Source organism: Mobula birostris, chromosome 2 (assembly GCF_030028105.1).
Source record: "Mobula birostris isolate sMobBir1 chromosome 2, sMobBir1.hap1, whole genome shotgun sequence".
Taxonomy (NCBI): domain Eukaryota; kingdom Metazoa; phylum Chordata; class Chondrichthyes; order Myliobatiformes; family Myliobatidae; genus Mobula; species Mobula birostris.
In genome coordinates, this window is record NC_092371.1 from 94,692,876 (window position 1) to 94,716,760 (window position 23,885).

Genomic DNA, 23,885 nt, shown 5'->3' on the forward strand with positions numbered 1-23,885 from the left:
CTTAAGCCCTGTTTTAAGCCTTTCTCTTCCATATGTGGTTGAGTGCTGTATTTTGTAAATTATTTGAGATGATTTGTATATAAATGCAAATAGATATGCGTTTACGAGTTTGGTTGGGAATGAACCAGTATCATTGGTTATTCTGTCCATTGCAGAATGGAGTGGAAATGGCTGAATTTGCCCTGGATGGATTGAAGCAAGTGATGGGAGTAAAGAGTCGAGTTGTTCTTCCCTACCTAGTGCCAAAGGTATGTCGAACATGAGTTCAGCATGAGAGAAATCCAGCCATACAGCAAATCATAAGACCACTGAGTATAGGACAAAATGAAAGGTTTGCAAGGTTGATGTTTCGGACTGAGTCCCTTCTATCAGGACCTCCGAATCTGTCCTGAGGAAGGGTCTTGGTCCGAATCGTTGACTTGTTCCTTTCCGTAGATGCTGCCTGACCTGCTGAGTTCCTCCAGCATTTTGTAATTTTACTCTGGATTTCCAGCATCTGCAGAATCTCTTGTGTTTAAGTGTCCTTTAAAGGTTGACAAAAGGACAGAAGGCTGTGGCAGAATTTAGCAGATTGGAGGCAGTTATGAAGAGTGAAAGGTAGTTACACTTTCAGTTCATTGATCTTTGTAAGAGCTCGTCCTTCTAGTAATGCATTCCAAAACCAAGGAAAGATCCTGTAGATATATAAAATGGCACAGGCTTGTCATTGCGAGTTTTTCCCAACAGATCACTAGTAATTTCATTTGGAATTTTGCATGAGAAAAATAGGTGTTGCTCTCATTCCCTCTGCAATTTTTTTGTTCTCTAGCTTATAACGCCACCGGTAAACACAAAAGTGCTAGCATTCCTGTCTTCAGTGGCAGGTGATTCACTCACACGCCACCTCAATGTGATCCTCCCTGCTGTCATGAATGCGCTGAAGAACAAGATGGGAACTGATGAAGAACAAGAGGTGAGAATCTGCAGGAAAAATGCTGCAAAGGAGCTCTAATGGAAGTTTTGATCATTGTCATTGAATAAGTATACGAGTTGCCTTAACATAGTGCACGGTCCTTTCTTTCATTGGGTATCGGTGAGTGCAAAGGTTTTTAAAGTTCCTAAGTAGTTCAAAATCAGCCACATATCCTAAATATTAACATTTTAAATGAAGTTATGTCAGTTATATTGCATCCATATTTCAACCTACTTTGTTCTAACATGTCACATTGCTGTTACTGTAGATCCCACGTGCAACTGTCTGTTAGCCACCACTATCCTCCTTTACCTTCAGTGCTGTGGCCGTTCTTACCATTCAGTCATGCACCACTGAGATTTCCCTTTTCTGCAGGAGCTGGCCAACTGTCAGACAGTAATCTTGTCTGTGGGAGATGAGGTTGGTCAAAGAGTCATTCTAGAGGACCTCCTAGAAGCAACGAGGAGTTCAGAGGTTGGAATGCGCAAAGCTGCAGCGACAATTATCAATATTTACTGCTCGAAGACCAAGGCTGATTACTTTGCCCATGTCAGGAACTTGATGTCTGGCTTGATAAGGTTGCTCAATGACTCTGATACGACTGTCCTGAATGAGAGTTGGGATGCTCTAAATGCAATAACCAAGGTATTGTATGTATCTGTATGTGTGTGTGTGTGCCTGCAGGGTAGGATTCCCTGCTGAGTGCTGTGTTGCTTAAATAGCACTGAAGCTTTGCAGTGGGTAGCCTTGATTAAGAATTTTTCATCTGCCTTCAGGCAGTAAGTCAGACTTTACTGGTAAATGTCTGTAGTTCTGAACAAAGTCCCAAAATTGAAGATCCAAGACTTCCACACTTCCACAATTATGTGGAAATCCTGAAGTTATTCCCCATTAGTTGACGGTATAGGTTTCAATACATTGCACTCTGTGTTCTAGTACACAATTCTTGATTAACTTTATGCAGTTTATTCAAAGTTCAAAGTAAATTTATTATCAATGTACATATATATCACCACAAATAATCCTGAGATTAATTTTCTTGTGGACATACTCAATAAATCCAATAACCAGAATAGAGTCATGAAAGAGAGCACCAACAGGGTGGATAATCAGTGTGCAAAAGGCAATAAACTCTGCAAATATGAAAAGAAAGAAAAATAATAACAATAGAAATAAATAGATAGATAGATAAGCAAGCAAGCAAGCAATAAATATCGAGAATATGACTTGAAGAGTCCTTGGAAAGGGAGCCCATAGGCTATGGGAGCAGTTTAGTGATGGAGCAAGTGAGTTACCCCTCTGGTTTGGGAGCCTGATGAGTAATAACTGTTCTTGAACCTAGTGGTGCATGTCCTGAGGGTCCTGTGCCACCTTCCTGATGGCAGCAGCAGGAAGAGATCATTAGTTGATGTTATTTGTTTCAATACATTGTACTCTTGTGTATATATAGTATGTAAAAGTATATACTATGTATATATCTACATTATGTATAGTATATAATTAATCTTATGTGTTTTTAAATTCTAGAATGTTTCAATTTTTTGCAATTAGTTGCTTTTAAGATGGTTTTTCAAATTGTCAAAGACAATATAAAATCCCAGGCAACTTTGAAAGACATCAAAGATGGTGACACGGTTTGCTTTTTACCAGAGCTGTCAGTGAAGTGGTTTCTGCTCTGCTTCATTTGAGGCCCTGTTACTGTTCAGGGCTTATCGCTGTTCTCTGGGTCAGACCCAATAGGGTTCTAAAGATTTTCACCTGAGCCAATGTACAATCGCTGATGGATTTGCCAAGTAATTCATTATCTAGTTTACTTAAAAGTGAAATTACAATAGTAAGATATGATGAAACTATTTTTAGAATACTGATTTGGATGCAAAGATCTCCCAACAAACGTAATACTTCTACCTTTTCTTTCTCCCGTATCAGAAGTTGGATGCTGGAAGCCAGTTATCACTTGTGGATGATCTACACAGAGACATCCGAGCAGCAGCAGCAGAGGCCAAAGGGGAGCATTTACTGGGATTCTGCCTTCCCAAGAAAGTAAGAAAATCCTTTTGGGCTTAAGTCAACCAATAATTGTTCTGTGGCAAATACTCCAAATAATGTTTTATTATGTTTGGTGTTGGTAGTGAAAGTGGTGGTGAAGAAGGTGAATGTAATGTTGGCATTCATTTCTAGAGGAATAGAGTATAGGAGCAGGGATGTGATGTTGAGGCTCTATAAGGCACTGGTAAGACCTCACTTGGAGTACTGTGGGTAGTATTGGGCTCCTTATTTAAGAAAGGATGTACTGACGTTGGAGAGGGTACAGAGAAGATTCACTAAAATGATTCCAGGAATGAGAGGTTTAACATATGAGGAATGTTTGTCCGCTCTTAGACTGTATTCCTTGGAGTTTAGAAGAATGAGGGGGGACCTCATAAAAACATTTCAAATGTTGAAAGGCATGGACAGAGTGGATGTGGCAAAGTTGTTTCCCATGATGGGGGAGTCTAGTACGAGAGGGCATGACTTAAGGATTGAAGGGCGCCCATTCAGAACAGAGATGTGAAGAAATTTTTTTAGCCAGAGGGTGGTGAATCTATGGAATTTGTTGCATGGGCGGCAGTGGAGGCCAAGTCATTGGGTGTATTTAAGGCAGAGATTGATAGGTTTCTTTCTTTCTTTCTTTCTTTCTTTCTTTCTTTCTTTCTTTCTTTCGGGAGAGGGGGGAGGGGAGGGAGAGGGTGAGGGGAGAGAGAGTAGGGAGGGGAAGAGAGAGAAGGGGAGGGGAAGAGAGAGAGAGAGCAGAGATTGATAGGTTTCTGAGTAGCCAGGGCATCAAAAGTTATGGTGAGAAGGTGGGGGGGTGGGACTAAATGGGAGAATGGATCAGTTCATGATAAAATGGTGGAGCAGACGCGATGGGCCAAATGGCTGACTTCTGCTCCTTTGTCTTTGTCTTATGGTCTTGCGGTGTTCTGGTGCAGAAATACAGTATATGTTGGGGCTGCCAAAGCAGGAGGAATTTTAAGTAATGGTGGGTTTCTGCTTCAATATTTTAGGGTACAAATTAAAAGGTGGAAATGATTAGAGTGAAATAGTTTCATTGGTTTTGAGTTAATGGAGAATTACTAACAGAGGGTGAGAGTTGGAAAGGGGGATTGTTTGGTGTAATTTTCTTCCTCTTCATGAAGTAGATGTATTGTTCGGACTGTACTTCACATGGCAGAATGGAGTCAGGTTTGAATCCAAGGAATTAAGTGTGATGCAAGAGAGCACTCAGTAACATAAACAACAGGAATTCTGCAGATGCTGGAAATTCAAGCAACACACATCAAAGTTGCTGGTGAACACAGCAGCTCAGGCAGCATCTCTGGGAAGAGGTGCAGTCGACGTTTCAGGCCGAGACCCTTCGTCAGGACTAACTGAAGGAAGAGTGAGTAAGAGATTTGAAAGTCTCTTACTCACTCTTCCTTCAGTTAGTCCTGACGAAGGGTCTCGGCCTGAAATGTCGACTGCACCTCTTCCTAGAGATGCTGCCTGGCCTGCTGCGTTCACCAGCAACTTTGATGTGTGTTACTCAGTAACATAATGTGTTTTAAGATTCTACTCAAAATGCCTAAGGATAGATGGTGGATATTCAGTATAGTTTTAGAATCATCGAGCACTACAGCACCTGTAGTCCATACCAACCTGTAATTCTGCCTAATTTCATCAACCCACACCTGAACCATAGCCCTCCATACTCCTCCCATCCATGTACTTATTCAAGCTTATCTTAAACGTTGCAACCCACATCCACTGGTAACTTGTTCTACACTTGCACCACCGTCTCAGAGAAGTCGTTCCCCCTTATGTTCCCCTTAACTATTTGGCCTCTAACCAATGATCCTTAGTTCTATTCTCACCCAACCTCAGTGCACAAAACCTACTTCCATTTACTATATCTAGACCTCTTATAATTTTGTATACCTCTATCAAATCTTCCCTCATTCTCCTATTCTCCAGGGAATTATGTCCTAACTTAGTCAACCTTTCCCTATGTAATTCATGTCCTCAAGTTCCAGCAACAACTTCGTAAATTTTCTCTGTACTCTTTCAAGTTAATTGATACGTTTCCTGTAGGCAGGTGACCAGAACTGCACACAATACTCCCAAATCTGGCCTTACTAAAGTTTTATGCATCTTCAACATCCCAACCCCAATAGTCAATACTCTGATAATGAAGGCTAATATGCCAAAAGCTCTCTTTATGACCCCATCTACCTGTGATACCACTTTCAAAAAATTATGGATCTGTATTCCCAGATCTCTCTTTTCTGCCACACTCCTCAGTATCCTTTCGTTTAGATGATGAAAATATTGAATCCAGTTTACTAACTCGTCCTCAATGTCAAGCAGCTGAGCCTCATTGATCAGCCTGTCATGCAGGGTTTTGTCAAAGGCCTTGCTAAAATCCATGTAGACAGCATCCACTGCCTTTCCTTCATCTATTTTCCTGGTAACCACCCTGGGGAAAAAAACTTAATAAGATTGGTTCAACAAGATTTCTGACGCACAAAGCCATGTTGACTATCCCTAACATTGACTTCTCTAACTTCCGTTAATGCCCCCCCTCCCCCTCATACCCCATCCATTATTTATTTATTTATTATTATATATATTCTTTTTCTCTCGCTCCTTTTTCTCCCTCTGTCCCTTTCACTATTCTCCTTACCCATCCTCTGGGCTTCACCCCTTCCCCCTTTCCTTCTCCCTGGGCCTCCCATCCCCATGATCCTCTCATATTCCTTTTGCCAATCAACTGGCTAGCTCTTGGCTCCTTCCCTCCCCCTTCTGTCTTCTCCTATCATTTTGGATCTCCCCCTCGCCCTCCCACTTTCAAGTCTCTTACTAGCTCTTCTTTCAGTTAGTCCTGACGAAGGGTCTCAGCCCGAAACTTCAACTGTACCTCTTCCTAGAGATGCTGCCTGGCCTGCTGCGTTCACCAGCGACTTTTATGTGTGTTGCTTGACTATCCCTAATCAGGCTCAGCCTATTCAAATATTGATATATCGTGTCCTTTATGATGCCTTCCAATAATTTACCATTACTGATGTAGGCTCACCGGCCTATAATTCTCGGAGCCTTTCTTGAACAACGGAACAACATTAACTGTCCTCCAATCCTGCAGCATCTCACCCGTGACTAAGGACATTTCAAGTACCTTGGCTAGGGCACCTATAAATTCTGCACTAGCTTCCCAAGGAAGCAACTTGTCAAGTCCTGGGGACTTATCTGCTCTAGCCTCAAGACAGCAAGCACTTCCTCTTCTGTAATCAGTATACGGTCCATTACCTCTTCTGTTTTGCCTCAGTTCTATAGACTGTCCACCTCATGAATAAATACAAATGCAAAAACTCCATTTTAAGATCTCATCATCTCACCATCTCTTTCAGCTTCATGCACACAGTAGATGACCACACTGATCTTTAAGTGGACCAATTTTGTCTTTTGCTATCCTTTTGCTCTTAAGATTACTGTAGAAGCCCTTGAGATTTTTCTCTACCTTGTCTCCCAGATCAATCTCATGACTTCCCTTAGGCCTCTTGATTTCCCTCTTAAGTGTTCTCTTGCATTTCTTATACTTCTCAAGCACCTACTTTTTTTCTTGCTCTGCACCACCTTCGTAACGAGGTCCTCAATATCTCTTGAAAATCAATTGCCTTTCATTCTACAGGAACATACAAACACTGTATTCCCAACATCTTATTTTTGAAGGTCTCCTACACACCAAGTATTCCTTTGCCAGAAAGCAACCTATCCCAATCCACACCTGCCGGATCCTTTCTGATGCTGTCAGAATTGGCCTTCCTCCAATTTGGAATCTGAACCCAAGGACCAGTCCTGTTCTTCCCCATAATAATCTTGAAACTAAAGAAATTATGATAACTAGATCCAAAGTGTTCTCCTTCAAATGCTTCTGTCACCTGCCCTGTCTCATGGCCTAGTAGGAGATCCAGTATTGCACTCTCTCTATTTGGAAACTCTATATATTGATTAAGGAAAGTTTCCTGAAAATATCTGACAAACTCTGTCCCATCTAGTCCTTTTACAGAATGGGTGTCCCAGTCAATACGTAGAAAGTTATAATCACCTACTATCACAATTTTATTTTTCTACGATATCTCTACAGATTTTTTCATCTAAATCTCGCTGGGTGATCAATAATAGAATCACATTAATGTGGTCATCCCTTTCTTATCTTTCAGTTTCACCTACATAGCTTTAGTAGACGAAGCTCTCAGTCTATCCTGTCTGCACTGCTATGACATTTTCTCTGAACGGTAATGCCAAACCCTCCCCTTTAATACCTCCCCCTCTATCATGTCTAAAATCATGGAGTCCCCTGAACATTGCCACTCCTCAACCAAGTCTAATGGCTATAATAACTTAATTTTGTTGATGTTTGATAGAAAGTCAACATAGCATGTTATTGCAGGGTGTTACATCCATTTTGCCTATTCTACGAGAAGGCGTATTAACTGGAAGCCCTGACCAGAAGGAGGAAGCTGCCAAAGCCCTTGGGCTTGTAATCAAGCTAACTTCTGCAGAAGCACTGAAGCCATCTGTGGTGAACATCACTGGACCTCTAATCCGTATATTGGGTGATCGGTTCAGCTGGAATGTTAAGGTGGCTCTCTTGGACACCCTCAGTTTATTGCTCAGTAAGGTAAGAACAGAAGCCTTGGATACCAAATACATCCCATCCAGTTTTTTTATTTTGTCTTCCCAGTGATGCCTGCCCATCTCCCCCATCATTCATGTACAAAGAAAATATGTCTTGTTGTCTTATGAAACTGTATGTAGCAAAAAAAATTACTTTTAAATGTTTATAGTAAGAACCAATAACGATATACTGAAAATAAGCAAGGAGACTGGAGAAACAGTTACTATTTCAGAAACTGTAATAGAGATGTATTACATATTTAGATTAGATGTAGATAATGAGGATACGCAGTCCTCTTTTATTGTCATTTAGTAATGCATGCATTAAGAAGTGATACAATATTCCTCCAGTGTGATATCACAAAACACAGGACAAACCAAGACTGAAAAAACTAACAAAACCACATAATTATAACATATAGTTATAACAGTGCAACAATACCATAACTTGATGAGGAACAGTCCATGGCACAGTAAAGAGTTCAAAGTTTCTCAAAAGTCCCACATCTCACGCAGACGGGAGAAGGAAGAAAACTCTCCCTGCCATGCCCAACCACAGTCTGACTCTGAGTCGTCCGAAAACTTCGAGCCTCCGATCAGCCCTCCGGCACCGAGTACCGAGCACCATCTCTATCCAAACGATTCGACCTCAGTCTCGGTCGCCAGCAGCAGGCAAAGCCAGGGATTTTGAGGCCTTTCCTCCGAAAGATTCTCGATTGCACAGTAACAGCGGCAGTGAACCGGCGTTTCAGAAATTTCTCCAGATGTTCCTCTGTGCTTTCACGTCTGTCTCCATCAGATCAGAATTGTCCACGGCCCCTATTTAACGGATACAATATCAATTTTACTGGAGAGCTGCGCGCGCATGGCGTGCTGGTATCTTCTCCTCCCGCCTTTTTGATTGCTAAAGTATATTTACAACATTAGAACACTAATAAGCTTCACCGATTTTTACCGTTGGGCTGTGGAGATCCACAAAATAGAAGAGGCACAATGACTTGCAGACAGTCTCAGTGTGGTTATCCACCTGGAACTTCTCATCATTATCTTCTGTCCCTTGCTCTTCTTGGATCCCTTCCAACTTTTCCTTGTGTTTCCAACAATTTTTCCCATTTTCCTGAAATGGAGCCATAACTTCTTGACAAAAATAATTTCTCAGTTTATAATGTTCCGCTCCCAGTTCATAAGCCACATACTTTTCAACAGGTATACTATTGGACACCTGCAAACAATTCTGTCAAGTAAATTGTATTCTAACATCAAACCTGATAACAAAGCTACAAAGATGAACAGTTTCCTGCTTTTGCTTAGTATATATAATCTTTCCAACTTTGTAAATCGATTGTATATCTGCAGTTTTCCCCTTCTTGCTAGCTAGCCAAGTCTCAATATGGATAACCTTGCATCTTATTGAACACGAAATGGACGAGACAGAAGTATTATTTATTTATTTTTATTTAGCGATACAGCACGATAACAGACCCTTCCTGCCCAATGAGCCCCTGCCAACATTTTGCCTCTCGTGGCAAAATGTTGTAGCAATCTACTCAAATTCACAACTGATAAAAATCTTCTTGAATGACTATGACATACAATGTGCACTGTGTATGCATCCTAATGATGTGAGCTGTGGTCTTGGCCCAAAACGTCAACTGTTTATTCCTCCCCACACATGCTGCCTGACCTGCTGAGCTCCTCAAGCATTTTATGTGTGTTGATGTGAGCAGTGCTTCTTTTTTTCTGATTCAGATACTGAATGTCTCATCCTGGACCCACCCATCAGACATGGGACCAGAATTAGCCCATTCGGCCCCTTGAGTTTGCTCTGTCATTCCACCATGGCTGATTAATTATATTGCTCAACCCCATTCTCCTGCCTTCTCCCTGTAACTTTGATGCCCTTACTGATCAAAAACCTCTCAACTTCCCCTTTAAATATACCCAGTGTCTTGACCTCCACAGCCCTCTGTACCCATCAGTATCTAAATGTGTGTGGTCTTTGAGTTAAACTGAGAATTGTTCCCTATAAAGCATTTCTGCTGTTGTATGCTGTGTGACTTTTCACACGTCTCCTATTGAAGCAAATAACATACATTGACACCATAATTGCTTCTGTTATATCTAGTAATTTTTGATGTGTTTTTAGTACTGGGGCTAGCTTGGCTATTGTTACAGCAGTACATATCACAGTCAAAAGAGGTTTTCCTAGCTGAAATATTTTTCAATGCTGACTCAAAGTTTGCATAATTGCTATGTTTTTATGATATATTTCTGATATACAGGTGGGGATTGCACTGAAGCCCTTCCTTCCACAGCTTCAGACCACCTTCACAAAAGCCCTGTCTGATACAAATCGTGCTGTCCGCCTAAAAGCAGCAGAAGCTCTTGGAAATTTGATAGTTATTCACACCAAGGTGGACCCGTTGTTTACTGAATTGCTGAATCTAGCACGGAATGCAGATGATTCTAGTGTCAGGTATGTGCCATAAAGTAAAGGGAAAAATGAATTTTGTTGCAACAGGAGTGATAAATAGGATTCTTCTTCCAGAAAATTCCAAGTGTGTAGTGAATTGCCTTAATCTCATGTGCGTGGAACATGAAGGACTTTCCTTTGGAGTGATGTTGCTCCAGGTAATAGGCATACTGTATTTGGACAGAGACTGTTCCATGATAGAAATATGTTGGTGTTGCGGAGCAGGAGGAACTGTAGAGTTAATTTAAATATGTAACATGCCACTTTATTACGTACAGGAGTGGAACTGGTGTCATCTTCTACTGCTGTAGCCCACCCACTTCGAGATTTGACAAGTGCATTCAGAGATGCTCTTCTGCACAGCATTGTTGTTAACTTAGGGTTTTAAAGTTGTTTAGTGCAAGGTTCTACGGAGCCTCCACGTTAAGCTGCCATCTTGGTTCGTGGCTCCATAGTGCCCCCTGCACACCACTGTTGGGATGCGTAGTTATTTGAGTTAAAATGTCAGCTTGAATCATTATCCTCTGACTTCTCTCATTAACAAGGTATTTTCGCCCACACAACTGCCACTCACTGGATTTTTTTTTTGCACAGTTCTCTGTAAACTGTAGAAGCTGTTGCATGTGAAACTCCCAGGGGATCAGCACTTTCTAAGATGGTCAAACCACCAATGATCATTCCATGTCTCAGTCACTTCTTCCCCATTCTGATGTTTGGTCTGAACCTCTTGACCATGCCTGCAAATTTTTATGCATTAAATTGCTGCCACATGATCAGCTGCATATTTGCATTAACGAGTAGGTGTATAGGTGGCCACTGAGTGTACATTCAAAATGTCTGAAGATTAGAATGGTTCTGAGAGAAGAGTGAGAGTCTGTTTTGGCTCTACTTTTTTAATCGGGTGTAGCAGTCCATTGGGGCAGCTGAAATTGTGCATAAATAATAGGGAGGCTATAATTTAGAAATCTGGTGTTTGAACATCTGTTCAGAGTATTTTGTTTACAGTCTCTTGGGAAGGATATTAAATCATCCAGGGTTTTCTTATTCAGGTCTTCTATGTCATCAGAATCTTTGAATTAAAATTACGCTGTATTTTAAAGTAATCTGTATCTCTACTTTCAGAGAGACTCAACTTCAGGCCCTGCGATTTGTCATCCAAGGAGCTGGTGCCAAGGTTGATGGAAATATCCGTAAAAATCTCACCACTTGGTTGTTAGGAATGCTGGGGCATGATGAGGTATGACAGGCCTGTCAGAAAATACTTGGTTCTCCTAATAATGCGCAGTAAATTGGGAAAGCAGTCAGTTATCATTTAAATGACATGTTCATCTGCTCTAAGTGCACTATGAAGTAGTATCTTGAGCAAACAGTTTTACACAGGCTATAAAATATAATATAGGCCATCCTTGAGTTAAGAACACGTGATTTACGGACACCACCACATATAGAAGAGCTGCCATAATATTAAATTCAAAAGTCTGTCATATATGCTTCATTCCTTTGAACAGCAGAACTTCTGTCCTCTCCCTCTCCAGTTTTAACAATTGTTATTATCAGTCTTGTGTGCTTTTGATGCTGGTCATTATAATATTATGTAGTCATGATTACCTTATCCAGTGATCTTTTTCTTGTGCACTTTCCAATTTATGGATGTTACTAAAAGCAGAACCCAGGGACAGTGCATCAGTTATTCTATTTACGAGGACTTTGTGAAAGTGCTGGAGTATTTTGTAATTTTCTTTATGTACTAGGCTGATGGTTGAATCTTCTTTCTCTCAGGATGCCACACGCATGGCTTCTGCTGGTTGTTTAGGAGAACTGTGTTCATTTTTACCAGATGATGAACTCAGTGCAGTACTCAAAAATGACCTTTTGGGTAAGTTAAAAGTAAGTTTTATTATCAAAGTACATACATGTCACCATATACAACCCTGAGATTCATTTTCTTGTGGGCATTCTCAATAAATCTATAGAATAGCAGCCATAACAGAATCAATGAAAGACCACCCAACTAGTGTGTTCAACCGGAGTGTAAAGGCAACGAACTGTGCAAATACAAAAAGAAGAAATAATAATAAATAGATGAACATTAAATATTGATAACATGAAATGAAGAGTCCTTGAGAGTAAGTCCATTGGTTGTGGGAACATTTCGATGATGGGGCAAGTAAAGTTATCCCCTTTAGTTCCAGAGCCTGATGGTTAATAACTGTTCCTGAACCTGGTGGTGAGAGTCCTGAGGCTACTGTACCCTCATCCTGATGGCAGCAATGAGAAGAGAGCATGTCCGAGGTGGTGGGGTTCCCTGATGATGGATGCTACTTTTCTGTGACAGCGTTTCATGGAGATGTGTTTAGTGGTTTTAGTGGTTGGGAGGATTTTGCGTGTGATGAACTTTCAAGAATTTTCAAGAACCTCTGATCTTCTGACTCATTAGTGAATAGCTACACACTATGCCTCTTAGCATTTTGAGTTAAAGTTTGAGAAAGATACTATTTAAATTCAAGACTTCGTCACGCTTCAAATAGTTTACTACAGTCCATGGTCGGGGTGTTAACTAAGGATAATCAGTTCTTGAAAATTTAGCTCAAGTTTTGTTTCTTTAAAACTGAGTGTCCCAAATGTTCACATCATTCGTGGTTTAGAGCAGTTAAAAATAAACTTCTGTTCAAAATGATTTTCAATATTACAGAATTTGCATCCATCAAAAAATAACTTTGGAAAATAATTTCAGATTCAGCATTCAACAGTATTTCATATGAAGAATAAAATGTCCCCCGTTTTAAAAGTAAAGACGTAGCAAATGGGCTTGGGTCTTGTCTCTTACTTTCCTTTGAGATGACACTTATCATTGAAGATGTGAACTCTCATGTCTTTTTGGTGTGTTACCCCCAACTACACAATACTGTATTTATATGATTAATTATCAAGAGCATAAATTACGGGTAATTTTATCTGCTCTTTCACCTGATTGTAGACTATATTTCCTAAACACATAACTGTTGTATGGGTAGAATTATTGATGTTGCTTGTCTTTATTTTGTAGCTGATATATCTGGTATTGACTGGATGGTGAGGCATGGACGGAGCGTGGCCCTTTCAATTGCAATGAAAGCGGCTTCCAGCAAGCTGTATACACTTGAGTACAATGCAAGTATATTGGACATGATTTTTGCCAGTGCTACAGCTGACCGGGTAAGCAGGGGTATCCAGGTTATTTGTCAAACCTTCACTGACAATTAAATTATTCCATAGTCAAACATTACTTGGATCTATGAGCATGAGGAGATCTTTCCTTTGCATTAAATACATTTAATGTGCCTATAAAAAGTATTCCCCCCCCCTCGAAGTTTTCATGTTTTATTGTTTTACAACATTGGGTCACAGTGGATTTAATTTTTATTTTGATACTGATCAACAGAAAAAGACCCTTTGTGTGAAGACAGATATCTACAAAGTGATCTAAATTAATGATAAATATAAAACACAAAGTTGTTCAAACGTTTCAAAGGTGCATTTAATGTAAGAGAAATGTATACAATATACATCCTGAAATTCTTTTTCTTTGCAACCATCCATGAAAACAGAAAAGTGCCCCAAAGAGTGAATGACAGTTAAATGTTAGAACCCCAAATACCCCCCCCAGCTCCCCTCTCCCACATGTAAGCAGCAGCAGAGCATCGATCCCCCCTCCCCACCAGCAAAAAAAGCATCGGCACCCTCCATCAAGCACCCAAGCATGCAGCTAAGCATCATAAAGACACAGACTTGCAGTACCCCAAAGACTACTCATTCACCTGGTAATTTGACACACCACAGGCTCTCTCTCTCCCTAATAAGGGAAAAAGGGGTGTCTCAGTTTCACAGCGAGAGGGGAGACATAACAAACAACTCACTGATTTACAATGTTAAAAGTCAGTTGTGTCACTTTTTCTGAGCTGTGTGGGCCCAGCGACCCAGGTTCTTTGATCTTCCGTCTCCCACAACACACTAATTTCCTGCAGGGGCACCTACCTCTAATCTGCTTGCCTCCAGAGCCTCGAAATTCTGAAACTCCAAAGGCGAGCTAATCTTCTCAGCCGCGTCCTTGGTATATCGAATAATCGCCATTCGTGAGACCCCAAGAGTGGGTTCCATTCCCGCAAAGAACTGAAGTCAGCGTGTAACTCCAGGTCAGGGTCTTCAAAAGAACCCAGAAAGGGAAAGATAGAGATATTAAAGATAGAAGTAGGGCTGTTTCCAAAGATGCAAGCAAATTAGTCGCAGTTGGGCGCCGTTGTCTCCTAAGCTCCACCTGCAATTGATTGCATAAGTATTCACCTCCCTGTAATACGACACACCAAATCATCACTGGTGCAGCCAATTGGTGATCTGTTTATGGAGACCTGTATGCAGTCAAGATGTTTCAATTGTAGCAAAAGTACACCTGTATCTGGAAGGTCCAACGCCGGTGAGTCAATATCCTGGCAAAAACTACACCAAAAAGACAAAAGAACACTCTAAGAACTCCGCAGAAAGGTTATTGAAAAGCACAAGTCAGAGACGGATACAGGAAAATATCCAAGTCACTGAATATCCCTTGGAGTACAGTTAATTCAATCATCAAGAAATGGAAAGAATATGGCACAGCTGTAAATCCACCTAGAGCAGGCCGTTCTCAAAAACAGTGACTGTGCAAGAAGAGACCTATGACAACTCTGGATGAGTTACAAGCTTCAGTGGCTGAGATGGGAGAGACTGCACATACAACAACTGTTGCCTGGGTGCTTCACCAGTCGTAGCTTCATGGGAGAGTGGCAAAGCGAAAGCCACTGTTGAAAAACGCTCACATGAAATCACGGCTAGAGTTTGCCCGAAGCCGTGTGGGAGTCTCCAAGATCAGCTAGCAGATGGTTCCGTGGTATGCTGAAACCAAAATTGAGCTTTTTGGCCATCTGACTAAGTGCTATGTTTGGTGTAAGCCATGCACTGCACATCATCAAAAACATACTAAACCTACCATGAAGCATGGTGGTGGCTGCATTATGCTGTGGGAGGCTTGTGAAGATAGAGAGTAAAATGAATGCAGCCAAAAAGAGAAATCCTAGAGGAAAACTCTATGCAGTCTGCAAGAGAACTGCAACTTGGGAGAAGATTTGTTTTCTAGCAAGACCCCAAGCATAAAGCCAAAGCTGTATATGAATGGCTTAAAAACAGCAAAGTTAATGTTCTGGAGTGGCTAAGTCAGAGTCCAGACAGAATTTGAGCAGTTTAGTAAAGAAGAATGTGGAAAAACTGCATAGTCCAAATGTGCAAAGCTGATAGAGAGCTATCCACACAGACTGAAAGCTGTAATTGCCGCCAAAAGTGCATCTACTAAATACCGACTTGAAGGAGATGAATACTTACGCAATCAATTACTTTGTGTTTTATATTTGTAATTAATTTAGATCACTTTGTAGAGATCTGTTTTCACTTTGACACAGAAGAGTCTTTATCTGTTGATCAGTGTCAAAAAAAAGCCAAGTTAAATCCACTGTGATTCAGTGTTGTAAAATGATAAAACATGAAGGGGGGGTGAATACTTTTTATAGGCACTGTACATGCCTAAATGAAAATCTTGACTTTTCAATGGTTTTTTAAAAAAATACACATAACACTAAAGACTTTGCTTTTCGGTCCATGGAATCATTGAACATAGAACACTGCAGTACAGAACAGGCCCTTTGGCCAATGGTATTATAACCTACTGTAAGGTCAAACTAACCCTTCCCTCCTACACAACCCTCCATTTTTCTATCGTATGTGTGCCTTTCTTAAATATTCCTGATGTATCTGCCTCTACCACCACCACCCCTTGCAGGTGCACAACGCACCCACATTCCCTGTATTTTAAAAAAAAACTTAACTCTGACATCCCTGCCACCCCCCCCCCCTCCAATAATCACCTTAAAATTATGCTCCTGTATTAGCCATTTCTGCCCTGAGAAGCAAATCCTTCTGCAATAGAAGATTGGTAGCTGAGGTTGGCTGCTTGTTTGTAGGGTTGTTCACTGAGCCTGGAAGTTAGGTTACAAATGTTTCGTCACCACTCAAGGTGACATCTTCAGTGCACAATTCAGTGTTGTTTCTGCCAAGTGCCTGCGTTTATATTAGTCCGACTCGTTGTTCTGATAGGTCATTCCCTGGGCAGAGAATTCCACAGATTCACCACTCTCTGGGAAAAACAGTTTCTTCTCATCTCCGTGTGCCCTAGTTCTAGTTATCCCCTCTGGCTCAAGAGACTGATGTTTGAGGAGTAATAACTGTCCCTGAATCTGAACATGTCAAATCTACACAAACTTATAACAAAGTAGATTTGCTACATTGCTTTCTATGTAATGGCACTTGTATACTGCACCCAGGAGAGTGTCTCTGATCCTCTCCACTTATCTCCCAATGAGGGCTGGCTCATGGACCTCTGGTTTCCTCCTCCTTTAATCACAAATCAGATCCTTGGTCTTGCTGACAGAGAGAGGTTGTTGTTATGGCACCACACAGCCAGACTTGGCATTGGAGCTGTGCTTAGTAAAGTAAGTAGAACAGGGGGCTAAGCACAAAATCTTGTGGTGCACCTGTGCTGACAGAGATTGTGGAGGTGATGTTGCTGCCAATCCAAACTGACTGGAGTCTGCATGTGAGGAAATCAAGGATCCAGTAGCACAAGGAGGTATTGAGGATGTGGTCCTGGAGCTTATTGATTAGTTTTGACAAGATGATGGTATTGAATGCCAAGCTGTAGTTAATGAAGAGCATCCTCTTGTATGCCTTTTCACTGTCCGGATGTTCCAGGGTTGAGTGAAGAGCCAATGAAATGGCATTTATAGTTGATCTGTTGCTTCTTAGGCAGGAGCTGATAGGTTTCATCTCCAACCTCAAAGCATTTCGTCACGGCGTGTGTAAGTGCGACTGGATGACGGTCATTGATGTACTAGTATTATTGAAGCCTGCTTTCTCAGGCTGCCAAAGCAAGAGGTTAAAGATTTTGGTGACCTCTCCGGCAGATAATCAGCACGGGTCTTTAATACTCGACCAGGTACCCGATCTGTACCAGATGCTTTCTGTGGGTTCATCCTCCTGAAGGATGCTCTCACATTGGCCTCAGAGACCAAAACCACAGGGTCATTGGGGACTGTGAGAGTTTCTGAAGGTACCTTCATGTTTTCACAGTCAAAATGAGCACAAAAGACATACAAAATGCTAGAACAGCTGTCCCCAACCACCAGGCCGCAAAACATGTGCTACCGGGCCGCGAGGAAACAATATGGTTTGCAATAGGAGTCAGCTGCACCTTTCCTCATTCCCTGTCACGGCCACTGTTGAGCCATTATGCATGCGAGGTCATTACCTGCGCGTCATCCATGTCAGCGCGGGAAGAAGATCAACTCCTCGAGCTTGCAAATGACGGCGGGCTGAGAAGTATGTTTGACATAACGTCTCTGCCGGCATTCTGGATTAAAATCAAGGCTAAGTATCCTGCGATAGCCACGAAAGCACTGAAAACGTTGCTTCCATTTCCAATATATCTCTGCAATGAATGCAACGAAAACTAAATTGGGGAATAGACTGGACATAAGGAACCCCATTCGAGTATCGCTGTCTCCCATCACCCCTCGATGGGACCGTCTTGTTGCAGGAAAACAAACCCAGGGCTCCCACTGATTCAGCAATATTGGTATTTTGCAATGATTTTATATGTTCATACGGGGAAAATATGTGCTGTGTGTTTAATATCCAAACGTTCCTTAAAATGTTATGATACTATTGACTTATATAACCATATAACAATTACAGCACGGAAACAGGCCATCTCTGCCCTTCTAGTCCATGCCGAACACTACTCTCACCTAGTCCCACTGACCTGCACTCAGCCCATAACCTTCCATTCCTTTCCTGTCCATATACCTATCCAATTTTTCTTTAAATGATAATATCGAACCTGTTTCTGCCACTTCTATTGGAAGTTCGTTCAACACTTACTTCAAGCTTCCCTGTCCTCCCCTGATAATTGACTTATCACTATATTCATGCATGGAAAATATGCGCTGTGTGTTTAATATTAAATTCGTTAGATAAACCCTTTTAGAAACAAAATTGAATGTACTAGCCACTTATCACCTATACTGTATTCCGGTCTTGATTAAGACGCCCCCTCACCCCCGAACAGAATCGCCAAAAACGATTTTCAGAAAAAAATCGGCACGTACACGCATGCGCAGGTCACGCATGCGCACTGGTGACCGCGCAAGGCTTCATGGTCATTGTAGTCTTTCCCTGGATAAACACAACATATTTGACTGCTACTCTTGTCCGTTGGCAACCCTACCCCCCCCCCCCCCCCCCCACCAACAGGTCAGCCGGTCTGCAAGAATATTGTCAATATTAAACCGGTCCGCAGAGCAAAACAGGTTGGAGACCCCTGTGTTAGAAGAACTCAGCAGGCCAGTCAGCACCTAAGGAAAAGAGTAAGCAGTAGATGTTTTGAGCCAAGACCCTTCAAGACTGGAAAAAAAGGGGTGAGAATTTGGAGCAAGAAGGTGGGGGGGAGGGGAGGAAGAAGTACAAGGTGGAAGGTGATAGGTGAAACTGGCAGTGGGAGAGGTGAAGTAAAGAGCAGCGAAGCTGATGGGGGAAAGAGATAAACTGCTGGGGGGAGGATCTGTTAGGAGAGGGTAGAAGACCATGGGAGAAAGGGAAGGGGAGAGGAGCACCAGAGAGAAGTAATGGGGGTGATCGGCAGGTAAGGAGATGAGGTGAGAGATGGGAATGGTGGGTGGGGGGGGGGGCAATTATCAGAAGTTCAAGAAATCAATGGTTATGCCCTCAGGTTAGAGGCTACCCAGATGGAAAATAAGGTGATGCTCTTCCAACCTGAGTGTGGCCTCATCGCTGCAGTAGAGGAGGCCATGGACTGGCATATGGGGATGGGAAATAGAAGTGAAATGGGTGGCCACTGAGAGATCATGCTTTTTCCTACGGAAGGAGCACAGGTGTTCAGCAAAGCAATCTCTCAATCTGCGTCGGAGGCCATACTGGGAACACCAGATGCAGTGTATGACCCCAAGAGACTCACAGGTGAAGTGTTGACTCAACTGGAAGGACTGTTTGAGCCCATGGATGGTAGTGAGGGAAGAGGTGAAGGGGCAGGTGTAGCACTTGTTCCGCTTGCAAGGATAAGTACCAGAACAGAGGTCAGTGGGGAGGAATGAATGAAGGGTCGCGTAGGGAGCAATCCCTGTGAAAAGCAGAAATTGGGGGGTGGGTGGCAGGAGGGAGATGTGATGGTGGTGGGGTCCGTAGGAGGTGATGGAAGATACAGAGAATTATGCGCTGGAAGTGGAGGCTACTGGGATGGTAGATGAGGATAAGAGGAACCCTCTCTATCCCTGGTGGGGTGGTGGGAGGATGGGGTGAGGGCAGATGTGTGTGAAATGGGATGCGGGTGAGGGTAGCATTGATGGAGGAAGGAAAGCCCCTTTCCTTGAAGAAGGAGGACATCTGATTAGTCCTAGAATGGAAAGCCTCATCCTGAGCACAGCTGCGTCAGATGAAGGAACTGAGAGAGGGGATTGGCATTTTTACAAGTGGCAAGATGGGAAGAGGTATAATTCAGGCAGCTGTGAGAATCGGTGGATTTATAAATTATATCAGTAGATAAACGGCCTCTAGAGATAGAGACAGAGATCGAGAAGGGGGAGGGATGTGTCAGAAATGAACCAGGTAAATTTGAGGGCACGGTAGAAGTTGGAGGCAAAGTTGATGAAGTCAGTGAACTCAGCATAGGCGCAGGAAGCAGTCCCAATACAGTTGTTGATGTAGCATAGGAAAAGTTGCAGGGTGTAGGCTTGGAGCGTAGACTGTTCCACGTAGCTGACAAAAAGGCAAGCATAGCTGGAAACCGTGCAAGTGCCCATGGTTTGGAGGAAGTGAGACGAGCCAAAGGAGAAACTATTGAGAGTGAGGACCAGTTCCTCCAGACGGAGTAGAGTGGTGGTGGACCAGAACGTGTTGGGTCTATTATCATGAAAGAAGCAGAGAACTTTAAGGCCCTCCTGATGGGGGAATGGAGTTGTATTGGGTCTGACCGTACATGGTGAAAATGAGACATGGAACTTGGAGTCATTAAAAAGATCCAGAGCATCAGAATCAGGTTTATTATCACCAGCATGTGATGTGAAATTTGTTAACTTAGCAGCAGCAGTTCAATGCAATTCATAACAAAGAAGAAGAAGAAGCAAAAACAGAATAAAATAATAATAACTAAATAATTAAATCAATTACAGTATACATATATTGAATAGATTAAAAATCATGCAAAGAACAGAAATATTATATATTAAAATGAGTGAGGGAGTGTCCAATGGTTCAAAGTCCATTTAGGAATCGGATGGTAGAGGGGAAGAAGCTGTTTCTGAATCGCTGAGTGTATGCCTTCAGGCTTCTGTATCTCTTGCCTAATGGTAACAGTGAGAAAAGGGCATGGAGGTCCTTAATAATGATAATGGATGCTGCCTTTCTGAGACACCGCTCCTTGAAGAAGTCCTGGGTACTTTGTAGGCTCGTGCAGGTGTCCGAGAGTTGTTGCCTGGCCTCAGCAAGGTAAAAGTCAGTCCACCAGACTACTACAACACCACCACCCCCCACCCCCCCCATCTGTGGATTTGATGGTTAAGTTAGAATTAGTGCAGAGAAAGTGGAGAGCGGTGCGTGCAGTGAGAGCGGGGGAAGCACATGCTAGTCATTGAGGCATGGTCAAAATGAAAGTGTTGGCTCAAAACTTTGCCTGGTGTCTACCTGCCCATCATCTACCCAGATACTCTCTCCCCCTTCCCTTTTTGCCATGGTGTTCTAGCCTCTCCAATCAGATTCCCCCTTTTCCAGCCCTTTATCTCTTTCACCTATCAGCTTCCCAGCTCTTCATTTCACCCCTCCCCGTCTCCTGGTTTCACCTATCACATACCACCTTGTACTTCTTCCTCCCCTTCTTGCTCTAACTTCTCATCTTTTTTCCCAATCCTGATGAAGGGTCTCTGTCCAAATCGTCAACTCATCTGGGAGCAAAAACTTGTTTACCAATTTTGTGACTTGGTTTCACTTTGTAGGAGGTGATAGCATACAAGTCCTGCCACATGGACCACGGACGTCTTCAAAGCGATTGCGCAACCACCAACTGCAACTCCAGCCTTGAACTCCAGGCCGGGTCTTTATGTGCTGCTATTGTGACTCCCGTATCCCCTTCCCTCACCACCACTCTGCAACCCCGTCTCCCTCAGATCCCACCATCAGCTCCTGGGCCCTCAGAGGCTCCATCTTCCTCTCACCCCAACCCTCCCCTCTCCACTGACACCCCCAGCCTCCCCCCTCCGATCCCAGTTCTCATCCATGCCAGGTCTTTACCATCCCCTCTGACCTTCAACTCTCTGAGGCAGAGCGCTCTGTCCTCAGCAAGGACCTCACCTTTCTCCCCCTTCGCCCACACCTCAGTGAGTTCCGCGTTCGCCATGACACGGAACTCTTCTTCCTCCATGACGCGGAACTCTTCTTCCGTTGTCTCCGTCTCCGAGCCTACTTCTTCGGCAAGGACTCTTCCACCCCCACCCATGACCCCTTCTCCCGTCTTCAACCGTCCTCTTCTTCATGGACACCCCGCTCTGGTCTTCTGCCTGCTCTGGATCTCTTTATTGCTAACTGCCGACGGGACATCAACCGTCTCGACTTCACCACGCCTTGTTCCCATTCCAACCTTACTCCTTCCGAACACTCTGCTCTCCACTCCCTCCGCACTAATCCTAACCTTACTATTAAACCCGCCGATAAGGGCGGTGCTGTTGTAGTCTGGCGTACTGACCTCTACCTCGTCGAGGCACAACGACAACTCGCGGATACCTCCTCTTATTTACCCATCGATCGTGACCCCCACTAAGGAGCACCAGGCCATTGTCTCCCACACCATCACCGACTTTATCCGCTCAAGGGATCTCCCATCCACTGCTACCAACCTTATAGTTCCCACACCTCGCACTTTCCGTTTCTACCTCCTACCCAAGATCTGCAAACCTGCCTGTCCTGGCAGACCTGTTGTCTCAGCTTGCTCCTGCCCCACCGAACTCATTTCTGCATACTTCGACACAGTGTACCTTGTTCAATCTCTTCCTACCTATGTTCGTGACACTTCTCACGCTCTTAAACTTTTCAATGATTTTAAGTTCCCTGGTCCCCACCGCTTTATTTTCACCATGGATGTCTAGTCCCTATATACTTCCATCCCCCATCAGGAAGGTCTCAAAGCTCTCTGCTTCTTTTTGGATTCCAGGCCTAATCAGTTCCCCTCTACCACCACTCTGCTCTGTCTAGCGGAATTAGTCCTTACTCTTAATAATTTCTCCTTTGGCTCCTCCGACTTCCTCCAAACTAAAGATGTAGCTATGGGCTTTCTTTTTGTTGGCTTTGTGGAACAATCTATGTTCCAAACCTATTCTGGTGTCTGTCCCCCACTTTTCCTTTGTGACATCGACGACTGCATTGGCGCTGCTTCCTGCACGCCTGCTGAGCTCGTTGACTTCATTAATTTTGCCTCCAACTTTCACCCTGCCCTCAAGTTTACCTGGTCCATTTCCGACACTTCCTTCCCATTTCTAGATCTTTCTGTCTCTATCTCTGGAGACAGCTTATCTACTGATGTCTACTATAAGCCTACTGACTCACAGCTATCTGGACTGTTCCTCTTCTCACCCTGTCTCTTGCAAAAATGCCATCCCCTTCTCGCAATTCCTCCGTCTTCGCCGCATCTGCTCTCAGGATGAGGCTTTTCATTCCAGGACGAAGGTGATGGCCTTTTTTTTTAAAGAAAAGGGCTTCCCTTCCTCTACCATCAACTCTGCTCTCAAACGCATCTCCCCCATTTCACACACATCTGCTCTCACTCCATCCTCCCATCACCCCACTAGGAATAGGGTTCCCCTGGTCCTCACCTACCACCCCACCAGCCTCCGGGTCCAACATATTATTCTCCATAACTTCCGCCACCTCCAACGGGATCCCACCACTAAGCACATCTTTCCCTCTTCCCCCCCCCCGCTTTCCGCAGGGATCGCTCCCTACGCGACTCCCTTGTCCATTCGTCCCCCCCATCCTTCCCCACTGATCTCCTACCTGGCACTTATCCTTGTAAGCAGAACAAGTGCTACACATGCCCTTACACTTCCTCCCTTACCGCCATTCAGGGCCCCAGACAGTCCTTCCAGGTGAGGCGACACTTCACCTGTGAGTCAGCTGGGGTGATATACTGTGTCCGGTGCTCCCGATGTGGCCTTCTATATATTGGCGATACCCGACGCAGACTGGGAGATCGTTTTGCTGAACACCTACGCTCTGTCCGCCAGAGAAAGCAGGATCTCCCAGTGGCCACACATTTTAATTCCACATGTGATATGTCTATCCACGGCCTCCTCTACTGTAAAGATGAAGCCACACTCAGGTTGGAGGAACACCTTATATTCCGTCTGGATAGCCTCCAACCTGATGGCATGAACATGGACTTCTCTAACTTTCGCTAATGCCCCACCTCCCCCTCGTACCCCATCCGTTATTTATTTATATATACACATTCTTTCTCTCTCTCTCCTTTTTCTCCCTCTGTCTCTTTGACTTTAATTGAGGCACATGCGTATGATGTATAGCATTCACGTACTTTAACATTATGGCATCCAGAACAGTACACGGCAAGCTGCTCAACCTGTTGATCTATCC

At 43.3% G+C, this 23,885-nt stretch overlaps 1 protein-coding gene across 1 annotated transcript in view; it reads left to right on the forward strand.

Annotated features, from left to right (window-relative positions):
• The window catches only part of gcn1 (GCN1 activator of EIF2AK4), a 182,798-nt gene that overhangs the window by 149,914 nt on the left and 8,999 nt on the right, over positions 1-23,885 (forward strand). Inside the window, exons 47-55 of the mRNA XM_072245240.1 lie at positions 156-248; positions 809-952; positions 1,328-1,597; positions 2,882-2,995; positions 7,419-7,649; positions 9,928-10,121; positions 11,241-11,355; positions 11,898-11,994; positions 13,165-13,313. Of these exons, the coding sequence (XP_072101341.1) occupies positions 156-248; positions 809-952; positions 1,328-1,597; positions 2,882-2,995; positions 7,419-7,649; positions 9,928-10,121; positions 11,241-11,355; positions 11,898-11,994; positions 13,165-13,313 (1,407 nt within the window). The remainder of the gene's footprint in view (positions 1-155; positions 249-808; positions 953-1,327; positions 1,598-2,881; positions 2,996-7,418; positions 7,650-9,927; positions 10,122-11,240; positions 11,356-11,897; positions 11,995-13,164; positions 13,314-23,885) is intronic.